The sequence below is a fragment of the Harpia harpyja genome, chromosome 1 (assembly GCF_026419915.1).
Source record: "Harpia harpyja isolate bHarHar1 chromosome 1, bHarHar1 primary haplotype, whole genome shotgun sequence".
NCBI classification, from domain to species: Eukaryota; Metazoa; Chordata; class Aves; order Accipitriformes; family Accipitridae; genus Harpia; species Harpia harpyja.
The window spans coordinates 48,739,686-48,753,581 of NC_068940.1; the positions used below are offsets into that span (position 1 = coordinate 48,739,686).

Genomic DNA, 13,896 nt, shown 5'->3' on the forward strand with positions numbered 1-13,896 from the left:
ATTTTATTGATTTATCAACTTAACCTTTTTACATCACAAGTGCTTGTGTCTGCTGCATATGCTACCACACATGAATACTCCATAAAAAGGTACCTGGTTAGGTACTTCATACAAAACACAGAAGTATTTTTTGCCAAAAGCTACTTTACATGAAACAGCTAACATGGGCATAAAAATGGAAGCAAATAAGTAGTGCAAAATTGCTAAGTCAATTAGAGCACAATGGCATTTTTGGAATTTCTACTGTCCCATATCAGATGAGGCAGTAAATGCAAAACTTGGAAAATAAAAGACTGGCTCTCAGACCCAGGAGATCTCTGTGGGCAGGCCAGTCCTTTGCTGTAAAAGAACATGTAGAAAAGTCAATCCATTTTACTAGCTGCCTTTGAGTAAGCACTTTAACACCAACTACAAAACACTCATCACTCCAACTCAAATTTTCATCATCCCTGCCACATACAGAAATATCAACTGTTATGTAACGATGAAGAGACAGAGAGTAAACTTAACACATTATCTCTCCGCCATAGAAATTAACACCTTATCTCTCTGCCATTTTGCATCAGGGATCACAGATGAAAACAACACAACTACTGGAACAACCTGACTATGCAGCAAATAGCTGGGAAATCAAAACTTTATTGGGACTATAATATTGTACAACTACAAAGACTGACTTGTTGCTTTTGACAGGTTTTTTTTTACTGCTTATATTTGTAATTTACACAGACCATGTAGTGATTGCTATAGACTCACTTTACTTTTTTTTTTTTTCCTTATTTTGAAGTGATTTTTGCAAGTCAGACTATAGCTGAAGTCAATAAATCTTTCTCAGCTAAAGAAAATAACTTCATAGTATTCAAATAAGGCACATGTTCCTACTGTTGCATTTCTAGAACTGAACTGCAATCCCTTAGGAGTTTTTTTTCAAAAAGAAAAAAAAAAAGCAAAACCACCAAAAAACCTCCCAAACAAACCCCAAACCAGTGAGAGGGTAACAAAAAGCACTCATCTATATAGCATTTAGTTCTTCCAGAGCAAGGAATTAAGTAGCAAATGAAATCACTACATGCAAGTTGTATAAATACATGCATACTGAAAACTCTTACACATACAGTTCCTGAAAGCAGCTCTGCTCTGACAGAGCAGGAGAATGAGTATAAATGCTAGTACCCAATGATTACAGCCATTATGAGTCCTCAGTTCTCAAAAAAATAAGCTGTTGCTGACACATGGAGTTACAGAAATGTACATTAACCAAATGAGTTCTCCCTTTGCAAAATGTTTGACACACACTGGCAAAACCATAAGAGAGAGAAAAACAAACACTTCTGTACTTAAAGATATGTTCTTTTCAGTGACAAAAAAGCAGAGTAGGAACGTAATCTAACCAGGTAACAAGTCTAACATCAAGTATGTACAAAACAACAGCAGTCCGTCTTCTACAGAGGAATTCCTTCTGCAACAGGTAAGTAAACTATTACCATTCATGGATTTTAGGGCCACAGTGAACTGTGATGATTGGTTAGTTCACTGTCCTACACAGAATGCAAGCCAAAATAACCTCTCCGTACCTGTATCACTGCAGACTTTATTGTCACATACTACGGATACTTCACGTTGTATTTCCTGAAGTACACAATGTCAGCAATTTACTTGCTTTCAGTGAAAAGAACAAAAGAAGACAACAAGTATAGAATTGCATTGCAACCTCAGGGCATGAAATACTAAGATGTAAAAAGTATTCACATTTGATTGAACGTACTTGAAGTCTGAGAATTGATTACAATGTATGAAGTAACTTCCTCATTTTACATCTGGAACTAAAATACGGTATTTAAGCAACACTTCATTAGTCACTATATCTTTACAACCACGTTTTGCAGAGTAACATTTCTTACAAATTTGTAGTCAAATCTAAAGAAACCAAAGATTTATCAGAAGGTCTTATTTTTAAAACATAGCTCACCTCTGGGTAAAGATTGAACCTTTGTAAGGTGTTAATCACTAAAGGATATTCAGTTAGTCTGTCATTCATAATTGCCCATACTCCATTCCAAAATGATGGTGCCTCAATAATGATCTTGAAGTAGGAATAATAAAGACCCTACAGGAGAGCAGAATCATTATTTACAATTAAAGAGGTCACTTCTGCTTCACGAACTGCCATATACAAGCTTCATCTTAAAATCAAACTTTGTAATGTAACAAATAGGACAAAATGATTCAAAATTACTATCCCGTTTTCCAAATCTCTTCTATTAGTGCAAGCTATTAGAAACAAGCAATGTCGGTTTCCTTCCATCAAGTTTCATAGCACATCTGGAAATCTCTCATTTGGGCTGGTAATTATGCACTAGCATAGTATTTCACAGTTCTCAAAATAAAAGCAGCCAAAAGGTGTATATATATGCAAACAATTACTAATTTCAAAAATAATTAAAAAAACAGCTGCAAAACAAGACTATAACTGAGTACACTACAAGGTACTTGTAGTTTTGTATTTTAGGTCCTCTAGAATCACATTTTTTAATTATATTTTAGGTGAACTGGGAAGGCATACATTCACAGTGATCAGCTGCAAGACACACAAATGGTCTGCATGTAACAGTGTAATGCATGTTAGTTGCAAGATATCAATATATTTGCTTATCCAGAAGGTATGAGGAAATTTTGGAAAGCCCGCAATCACAAGATTACAGACAGAAGTTTTCCAATCACTGAATCTTTATTGAAACATAATCTAACCATTTCCGTGCGAAAAGCCATTTCTCTTTCTAGCGTGGACAGGTGAGAAAAATGACGGTCATTTTCAAAAAGAGTTGTTATGTGACACCTGTTAAAAAATAATATTAAAACTGATTAAAGAGTTTTAGAACCTGTACTAAGTCATATATACCAAGGAAGAACTGGCAAAACGTTCAACGAAACCCGAAGTTCACTTACAAACTGCTATTTTAATTTACTCATATATTATACCAACATTCTCCTCTATTCAGACTATTTTAAATGGAAAAAATATGAATCCATAGAGCATTTAGTAAATTCCATCATGGAATTAGTTATAATAATCAATACATTTTATCTTAAGTGCAGACCAAAAGTTTAATGCTATTGAAACTATCAAATCTACACATTAGGAAAGAAAATGCAAATATCTGACAAATGAAAAGAATCACAGAATAAAAGCTAATGAAAATAATGGTACACATACAAGTAGTGTATGTTTTTTCCACAAAAACCTTCCCTGACTTGTATTTTAATGCAGTTATCTGCCATTATATATAGATACGCTTACCATCAAAAGTATATTTAAATAAAGGTGCAACTATGGGGGGGGGGGGTAAGCCAGGAAAAATGCAAATAATTTTGGAAGCAAAACTTGCTATTTCCAAGAGGAGCTTCATCTCCAGAAAGGATGGAAAAACAGAGCAGTGCACATGACTCTGCTTTTGAACAGGAATTTGCAAGAAACAAACTACTAAAAATCAATAGTTCTCTTTGAGCTGGGAAACAAAAACAGAGTGGCAGACTCTGTCACTTTTTATCTCTGCAAAAGCAGCTGCTGTAAGTCACTTTAGAAGCCATTTTATTTCAAGTCCATATTACAAAATGGAAGGCCGAGGATTAGGATGGAATCTGAAACGCAAGGATTACATTGGCAAAAAGTAGTTGAAAGGCCATTCTTCTGCACATAAAGAAAACATTGGTGAGACTTCAATGAAGAGATTAGGGAAAACGTGATGTAAAACTAAGAAATGAAAGCAGAATCTAAATAAGCAGAACATAGGAGAAAGATTTACCTGGACTTTCAAAACCTACTGAGGGTAAAAATGTCTGTTAGTGGAAATGCACCTGAGTTTGTACAGCTAAGCAACAACTTTCTACCTGGAAAGCAGGCTTCACTCTTCGCAGAACAGGCTTAAGAAACCTTTCACATCAGCTTCACAAGAACAGAATTATTAATCTTAGAGACAACAATTCAGTTTTGAGAGGAAAGATCTAAATATAAATTATCCTAATAGCTTCTCTAAATATAAGTCACAATAATATTTTTATTATTTTAAGATGTCATATTACTCTCAAGCAATAAATTTAACCTTACCAATGCAGGACTCCTGCAAAAGCAGCTGTAAAGGAAACAAAACAGTGTTAAATTACTCAAATATTTAAAGCATTGAACTTGAAATCATGTTCTTTAAAGTAATTACAGTACTACTACAGAGATGCACAGAAGGTACTCAGCCTCCAGACGAACAGAATAGGAACATCTGAATTAACTTTTACGGCCAGCTCTTTGAAAATCTGAAATTATGCTAATGGCATTCAGCAATAGGCAATGTTCCCACCTATATCCTGCATCACTCAAGCTGATCCATCAGAATCTAATGCACCCATTTGAGCTATCAATAACACAACTGAATTATAAGCTTTTTTTTTAAATAAGCATAAATATTTTCAACATTTTTACGATACCTATTGTGACTGTTCACTCAACTCCTGCTCAGATTTTGGCTAACACACAGCTCATGCTAAGGCCCGATGTACGCTAGGACCATCACTGTTAGGTCAAAGCAAGGGCAACACACAGGCAGGACCCAGTAGCCAGAAAGGGTTAAAGGTCATTATGCAGCCATTATCACCTGCAGCTTGTCGTCTCCTGCAGCCATAATCCTCACATACTCATTGTCTGGCAGTTTCTTCAGAACCTGCTAACTCATGGGAATGGTATAGACCAAAATTCCAAGCTGGAAGGTATAAATACATCAGCTTACCCAAAAAGTTTTGGAAGCAGATCCAGCAGCAGCTGTGCTGGTGAGGCTTTTGTGCTTCCCAGTGTGATAACAGGGGACACCTGCACCATGACGGAAGAGGAAGGATGAGCACTCCCACCATCGGCTAGGTAACTGTTTTGCTCATAGGTGCAAAAGTTAGGAGCTACAAGTTGAGTTACAAATTAAAGAACTAGTGAGTTAGAAACCTCATGCCTTAAGTGATGAATTAGTGAATTCCTGTGCTAGCCTACTCTGTACAAAGTGGACTGAGCACTTGTTAGTCATGTTTGTTTGGTTTTTTTCCTAATGAGCTCATAAAATAAAGTTTAATTTACAGAGAACATTGTCCTGTAAATTTGAGAGATCCAAACGGACCGTGACAATCAACACAAATCTAATTGAGACTATAACTGCTAAAAAAGGTAGACTCTGTATGTAATAACATTCCATTTGTCCATTCAGAGACTATCTGCACTGTTGTCACGTAGGTACAGAACAAGGTAGGTAATTTGAGGGACAAAAGGAAAAGGCAAATAATCATAAAGTGGTGGGTAAACAGTCTAGGTCTCTAACTTCTTGAGCATAACAAGACCCACAGAGAGCAACAGCCACTCCATTTTGCTTGGGCAGCATTCACAACATATCCAGAGCTCACCATGCAAGCAAAGCCAGCATGAGTGAGAGATAAAGGGTAGGCATTCAGCAGGACCACGGTATTACTCCTAGACCAAAGGTGTCTTGATTGCCCTCTAGCACACAGTGGCTCTCTGCCACAGAAAGGTCAGGTAGACTGGTTGCCTTCAATCCAAGAAAATCTTAATGGTTAATGAAGAGCCCTCTTATTCACATAGGCTATAAGGACCAGAGAGAAAGAGGACAAGCACCCTCCCTGCTTCCACCTAGCTGGAGCCAGAAAGGTGCTGAGCACTGTGTCCCTCTCCAGGGTGCTGATCTGCACACACCTCCCACAGCTACAGGCACCCAGCACAGCCCTTGCTGCTGTGACAACACGGAACGGATGGGTCAAATTGCTTGCACATAGGTAAAACATACATCAAATGCCTGCACACTGATGCAGAATATGGTTGGAGAGTTAGTGAATGCGCATGTGTTCAGACTGCATGTTACATGCGTATGGTGGTCTGCTTCTGCAAAGCAGCAGGGACAAGAGAAAGAAAAACACCTTTGCAAAACTGCTAGATTGATGTGGAAGAGGAGTGGGCTCAATGTACACTTCATGCCCTAGTATATATTCCCAAACCCCATGTTCCTCCAACACAGACCCTGGAAGTGCTGCTGCTGGCAGTATTTGTTATCATTGTCACCACAATGCTGCTACTGGCATTATCATTTGTTATCATTGTTGCCACAGGTCATAATGCAACAAACTACATTTATGAACCTCAATTTTAATATTAAAGTTTTATATACAAAGATGTGTGAGGTGAAACTGGGTAAGAAAAAAGAATTACCTAAGGGCAAAAAAAAATTCTAAACTACCTGCCTGTACAATTTAACATTTACCTCAAGTTACATACTTCACAAAGTAGTTGGAAGTTGTACAATACCACATTCATACTTCCTTAGGAGTTTTTCAGCTTTACTTCAGTGACTGAAGTAGTTTTCTCAAAGAGAAGCCTGGATTTCAGTTAGAAAATGAACACCACCAGCTTTCATTTAAAACTTTACATTTTTACATATACTTTCAAGAAAAAAAATTCACCAAAGGATTGCTTGGTATAGTTCACATTAAGTGGACTTTAATGTCTTAGGAAAGTTTCAGGAGCTACAGACTTTTTTTTATACTAGGGACGTTTACGTTAGTTCTCATGAAAAGCTGCAAATTCCTTTTTCAGAAAAGCAGATATGGTTAAGAGATGGAATTCCAGATAAGCACATTAGCTGTATCAGCAACACAGCAAACAATATTCCATAAACAAACATGTTTTGCAGCAATTGTACGGAAAGAAAGAGAGCAGCCCATACCTTCCTTAGTTATTACTTACTGAGTCTCACATTTGCACAAGGCATTATTTCATTTCTCAGCAACATTTCTAAGATTCCCAGTAAGATTAGATGCTATAATATGTTTACATATACACGCACCCCAACTATAAAAAAATACCAATTTTAAGACAGATCACATGTTAGGTAAGAATATACAGTGAAGTCAAAATAAATGCACGTTAGCTACCAATACTGTTAATGATCTCAAATTCATGTGGTTCCAAATAAGCCAAATGTGCAGTATTTTATTGTTGCAAATAAATTATCTATTAATATGGAAATTACATTTCATATTCAAACATACCACTTATTTCATTGAGAAAACAATGTATTTAAACCTGATTCTTCCCTTCAGTAATTGTTTTATTGAAAGTCAATGCATTAAGTGTAAATACATTCACAGTTATTTTGGAGAATTTCATATACATTTTTAGAAAACTTCACAATATCACTCTATTATAAGTATAAAATGAAGACCTCTTATAATTGCACAGCAATTCATGTAATTACTCAGATTTCAAGAGACAATGTGCTTAATTCATAGACATCCACTATGAGTCCAAATCGGCATTTTTCAACAGACTGAATCCAGACTTACATTAAGCTAGTTTCTGACGGAAAACATGCAGATCAGCTCTCTTAAGTTACCATCCTTTGATCCCATTAATGTCCTTACTGGGAAGGGAATGAAGGAGAGGACAGGAGAGATATACTAGAGTCCTAATGCTACAAAGACTTATACAGCTACTATGTACTTGAACTTGCAGATGCCATTTTCTCACCCAACCTAAGAATACCTAAAAGCAAACTCTATGGTCAGATTTTTGCAGGCTAGGGCTATTATGTAAAATCTGATAGTTTATTCTTCAGATTTCCTATTTTTGCCTGTGTTCTGTTCTAAAAAAAGCAATATGAATGGCATGTAAAAAGCGTTCTAATTCTGGAAATTAAATACTGAAGAATAAAGCCATAATATACAGAACTCACCAAAAGAACAACAAATGCTGAGATACCATAATGCAACAGGATGTGAAACATACTAGAAACTGCTTAATACTTTGCAAATATCCCCAAAGCGATTAGGTAGGAATACAGTAGAACTGGGAACAAGCAGGAATGTGCAAGCATTGCCTGTGTCTGCAGCTTAGTCAAGACGTTTCATTGTGAGATTTTGTGCAATCTAGAAAGGATGTCTTCAAGAATAAGGCCTCAATTCAATGGTCATTTAAAAAAAAAAAAAACCAACATAATAGGGAAAAGTGTTGTTTAAGAATGCCCTTGAAAATCTGTCAACTTTATTGTTGCACATAAATTGGAGATAATTATTAAGAGAAAAAAATCCACACCCTATAACAAAACTAGCTCCAGCTGTGAGAGCCTCTGTTTTTAAAATCTGGACCTTAAAGCTTAAGCAAAGCAACAACAAAAATTCAAATACCACTAAAACTAACCAAAACCCACTATTTCATATTTACTATATGTACATTCTTTGCTACTGCAAATACTGTGTGCTATTACATACTTTGCTATAAGTGACAAGTCCTATTAAAAATATAAATAGCTCCCTGAAGTATTTAACTGGTTACCTGGGTTTCACAGCTGAATTCAAACTCCATAAACTATAAAGCACTCTATCTAATCTGCTCTTGAATTTCAATCAAAGGAAAGCATTTTTCAATTTTGACCATCAGTTTAACATTTCTATGTCATTTAAGTCACTACAAGTCTAGGAAATGCTGAATAAACAGAGGTAAGCAAAGCAATTCAGGAACAGTTTATTCGTCAATTAGTTTGTAAGCTAAGGGTTGTTTCCCTGCCACTACTTTGCAATGTAATTCATCAAACTGAAGAAACTCCCTTTGGCAACAAGCACTACTGGTGGTGTGATTAATAGTACCAGCATCTTTGGAATACCCTGACAGTCTTTTAATATAATACCTTTAAGAGTATATCTAATTGTGCATCTGACAAATATGCTATTATTTAACATTTGTTAACTTTAGGAATGCATTTCTTATTTAATTTTGCAAATACTTTAGGTACTTCTTCCAAGACTTTGGCCATTAGCTGTTTTATTATTTACTCCAAAATATTCCCAAAGATAGCAACATCTGAATTTACATCCCCCTACAGTTCTATGTTCTTCCACCCGTAATCCTTCCAAACAAGGTGGTTTGATTACATTACTTAGTACAAGTTGCCTTTTTTTTTTTTTCCCTAGAAAGTAATGACTGTATAGGAGAGATCCATAAATACCTGGACAATTATTTTCCTACAAATGTTCTCATACCACATCAACTGCTACAATAACAGCTTTACAAAAGTTACCAGGTAGCAAGTTATTTCCTGTCCCTTTTCAACATAAACTATGTTTTTTTGTTTTTCCAAGTTCTATTTCCAGATATATTTTGATACAGCTTACAATTCCAGAGAAAGAAACATAAAAAGAACAGCATCCCCCACCCTCCCCAACATATTCCTTTTACTTACCCAGAAGGAAAGTGAGCCACATCTTGCTATCGGATTTTATGATAAAGGCCTTTCTGTCATCAACAAATACTGTCAAAAGAACACAAATACCTTAAGCATCAACTCAGAACATACTCTGTAAAAGGAAACCTGTTCGAACTCTGCAGCATTAGTTTCTGTAAAAATCTTGACTTCAAAAATGCTGAAAGAAATTTCATACAGCAAGTTAGCAACTACACATAAAAGCTTTAAACATCACAGATAGACTATTAAGGTGACTACACAATCATCAGGTTTTTAATTCCTGAAATAACTTTTGCAAAATAACTTGTCAAAAGAGGATTTCTACACAGATACATTATTGACGATTTCGCTCACACAGAAAGTCAGCCTTTTAAGGAGTAAGCAACCCCCCCTCTTTTTGGCAAAGCGTTATCAAGAAATAAGCTGGCCACGCCAACACTGTAAGCTGAGCCAGTCAACACCATTAGAGAGACTGTTTTAACAACAGTTAGTTACACAAACAGCACATTTTCCCAATTCTCCCTCACAGGATGCTAACGCGGTAAAAGGGCCGCCCCCGATTCTCGACGGTACCAGTGTGGGTCTTGTAAGCTTTTTTTTTTTTTTTAACCTCCTCCGGTTGTGACAGGCAGAAGGACGGGCACGGGGAGAGCGGGAAAGCGACCGGCCGCCTGCTGCTGCCCCAGGCAGCGCCAAGCACAATCCCCCCAGGGGGAGGAGACGCCGTGAGGCTACCGGGTTGCCCGCTGCCTGGCCAAGGCTCTTCGCTCCGCTCCCCGCCCCCCCCGCCCCCTGACCGCCTTCCCGAGGAAGGACGTCCCGGCGCTCCCCTTCCCCCGGCGGTAGGGAAAAGCCGCGCCGTGCCGGGCAAGTCTACCGACACCCGGAAAGAGGGGAGGGAGGCGAGACCGAGCCCCATCCCACCTCCCCCGGAGCGGAAGGGCTGCCCCCCTCCCCCGGCCGAGCGGGGGCAGAGGGAGTGGGGACAGGATTTGGAGGAGGGGGCGGCTCGCTCCCCTCACCCCCCACCTCACCTCGGAGCCGGTCTCTGCAGACGCGCAGGAGCCTCAGGGGGCCGCGGCCCAGCGCGTCCCGCTCCCCCTCAGCCGCGGGCCCCTCCCTGCAGGGTCTCTGGGGGTCGCTCCTGGCTCCCCGCCGGCCGCCGCCTCCCTTCCGCATGGCGCGGGCCCCGCCGGGGACCTGCCTGCCGGGCGAGTGCGGCGGGCGCCCGCGGCCGCTCCTGGGGCTGGCGCCCGGCGACTGGTGCTGCTGTTGCCCGGGCTTGAGCGGCGGCGACTCTTTGTTCCTGCCTCGGGTCGGGACGACCATCTCCGCATAGTCCCCGCCGGGGCCGGGGTGCCGCGCCGGAGGGAAGAGGAGGGGAGGCGAGGGGGGCGGTCCTCAGCGAGGAGGTTCCCCCACCCCCGGGCAGGGCCCGGAGGCCACGGGGCGGAGACGGAGGCGGTGGGCTCGTAGTAACGGGGTGAGGGGGACGGCCGGTCACTACTCCAGCGGGCTGCGCCGCCACTGCCGCCGCCGCCTGCTCCGCCCGGTTGGCCACGTGGGGGCGGCGCTCTCCGGCGGGGCGGGTAACGGCTCCCCGCGCCCCCCCCCCCCTTCCCGCTCCGCCCCGCCGCTCACGCACGCGCCGCCCCGGAGCCCGGCGGACGCGCGGAGCCGCTGCTCCCTCCCCCCTCCCGCGCGCCGCACGTGCTGCCTGCGCCGCGCGCGGGGCTCCGCGGCCTTCGGCAGGGCCCTCTCTCAGAGGAGGCGGGAGCGGGGCTCTTCCCGCTCACCTCCCCCCTGAGGGGCGGCCGCCGTTTTTGTAAGCAGCGTCTCCGTTAAATCAAGCCCACCCCAGAAAGACAGAAGCTCTCTCTGGAGTGTGCCGCCCCCCGTCAAACTCCCCAAATTTTAACTGCCAGAAGGTGACTTGGCTGTGGTGTTGCCGTGTCAAAGGGGCCTCCCGGCCACAGACAACACCTCCTCTTTCTCCTTCTCCTCCTTGTTTTGGAGTTTAAAGGTGGGTTTGCCCTCTGGTGTGCCAGCCGCGTGGCAGCCCCCCTGTGGCCTCCGCCATAGACAGGAGAGCTCGGCAGGGCTGCCGGTAGCTCTCAGCTCCGAAGCAACATGCAACTCCAGCCAAAACATTTCTCTAGGTTCAGAGGTTAAAAGGTCCCGTTACACAGAGGTCCTGTGTAACATGGACGCTTGAGACCTGACACGTTGTTTCACGACTTTTCTAGAGCAGTCGTCTTCACTACCTCACAGCAGCCATGACTGTAGCTCCTCCACTAACATCTGGAATTACTGTTCTTGTAAGGGTGGTGAACATCCAACTGTCAAACAAGACCCAGCTACAGCAAACCTATCTTTCCTTCTCCTTCCTGTGCTTTTCTGCTCAGCAACAGCAATGGTCAGACAGTGACTCATCTGATAGGGATATCTTAATTACCACTTTTTGATAATGTTGATTAAATATAGCAAAATATAACCTCTTCATTAATTGCAACCTCTCCAAACAGATCCATTTCACTCCTCCCTGACTTCTTGTTACTTTTTTTCCCCCGGGAAGTTCTTTCTTGACCTTACATATTCCTTGCCTCTCAGGTGCTCTTCATTGCTGCCTTCAGGATTTTCTTTGACCCTTCGTTTCTCTGTATGTTTCTGTTCCCATGCTTTCCACGTTTGAATTTTCCTGGCATCATCTTTCCACTCTTTGCATATTTTTCCTGGCCTTTTCACACTTTTCCTCTGACATAACAGATGTGGGGCTCTTTCTAAAATGTTTACAACTTCTGTTTTGGATTTTCAGCTCTTTTTCCTAACTATTTTTATGAATCCTATCTTGTGAAATGCAAGGTTTGAGCCTTATGCGGCAGAAACTAAGATAGTATTTAAAAAATATGTTTAATAAATATATAGTTGGCATATTGTTAGCACATGAAGGTAGTTTTGGTCCAGATTCAGCTACCAAGGTAATGAACGTATGAGAACAGGACAGCCTTTGCTGTCTTCGTGGCAGTAGGAAAGTTGTTACCACAGTAAGGGTATAAAGATCCAAGCTGGTACAGCTGGATAAAACAAACGAGTCTGTGGGACTGACAGAGGGCCTCTGTGTCTACATGTGTGCTTGGCTCCACATTTCTTTGCTTGTTGAGGGAAAATCGTCTTTCTACCCCCAGCTCTTTTGGGGAGATAATTGCAAAGGGCATGTGTTACATTGATCTCAAAAAACAAGGAGGAAGAAATAGTATTTTTCATTTGACCAGCTTATATAGTTACATAAAACCGCCACTCTCCTGAGCACGCAGGCTCCTCTTCCAATGTGAATTACCTGTAGCAGTTTCATATTTCAAGAAACATTTATCTGTGCGTATTATATACTAAATATAAATGAAAGCGTAAAAGGAACGCCATTTGAAGTTTTGAAGACTACATACTATTTTCCTACCTGCTTTCCAAGAGAAAAAGTTCCACAATCTGCTCTTTTTCGTATTTGATTTTAATTGTGCAGCCTTGTCATAAATTTGGTAACCAAAGGAGTCTATTGTTGCTGGCTGAGTGATTGAAATGTACAGGCTCCAGATAGTGAAGGAGTTCTGCATGTAAGTGGCATAGAAAAAGGGTAATATGATATGTTCTGCTGATTCTTAACTCCTGAAACCTATTTTCAATTTTTGCAAAAATCAGCAGAGTCATGGAACACTTACAAACTTGAAGAGTTGAGATTATTAAGGTTCAAATGGTTGCTGTGGGATGGCTCAACCATTGAGATTAACTGGGCCTGCTCCAGCCTGCAGCAAATCAATTACCCTCAGAGCAAATCAATTACCCTCAAGCTGGTTTTTTTATTAAAACTCTTAAGGCAATTTATTTCAAAAGGTACCACCCACAGAACCTGATTACAAAGGCAAGTATTACTAAACTAAACAACTCTAAAGATTTTTAAAGTTATTATAAGAATGCAAAGACAGAACATCACATTCTTAAATGTAAAAGTGCCCATATTCAGCAACTATAAATTGCTAAAGAAAACCATCAATGCTACTTCAAGATCTGCAGTAGAGCAGTACACCTCTAAAAATAAAATGACACTTGCCTCAATCTGTACGAGACACAAGTAGTAAGAAATAAACCTTGGATTTATATCATCACAGGAGTTGCATATTTTTCCAGAAGTGCTATGTTTATTTCCAACATCATGTTTCATACAGAGTAGCTCATGACTGATCCTGCACATGACAGCGAAAGGAGTGATCCCAGTAAGCCAGCACGTTCCTTGCTGTTTATAACAAAGAAAAAAAAAGGGCGGGGGGGTGGAAGAAATATGATAACTCTGAAAGTAAATTTGGTTTCTCTCAACTCTTGGGGGTGCTGAAGGATATATAATAGGCCATAGGAGAAACATAATCTTAATCATTTTATCCTAACTTCTTTTTGTCCAGGGACAGCAAAATCCATAAGATGTTGCTCCACAGTTTTCTGCTGTGCCAGGACAAAGCACATCCTAGAACACAACATTCCTGTTTTACTAGGTCTTCCCTATCTCTCTGACCGCATATTTTCCATGATCACTGGACTGTCTCTTCATCTTTCCAAATCACCCTGCCAGGTATCA

At 40.8% G+C, this 13,896-nt stretch overlaps 1 protein-coding gene across 1 annotated transcript in view; it reads right to left on the reverse strand.

The window, feature by feature from the left end:
• The window catches only part of DPY19L1 (dpy-19 like C-mannosyltransferase 1), a 52,069-nt gene extending 41,243 nt beyond the window's left edge, over positions 1 to 10,826 (reverse strand). Inside the window, 7 exon segments of the mRNA XM_052792671.1 lie at positions 1,970 to 2,107; positions 2,749 to 2,836; positions 4,106 to 4,130; positions 4,776 to 4,842; positions 4,844 to 4,938; positions 9,273 to 9,341; positions 10,310 to 10,826. Coding sequence (XP_052648631.1) covers positions 1,970 to 2,107; positions 2,749 to 2,836; positions 4,106 to 4,130; positions 4,776 to 4,842; positions 4,844 to 4,938; positions 9,273 to 9,341; positions 10,310 to 10,604 — 777 coding nt within the window. The 5' untranslated portion in view covers positions 10,605 to 10,826.
• Positions 10,827 to 13,896: the final 3,070 nt, after the last annotated feature.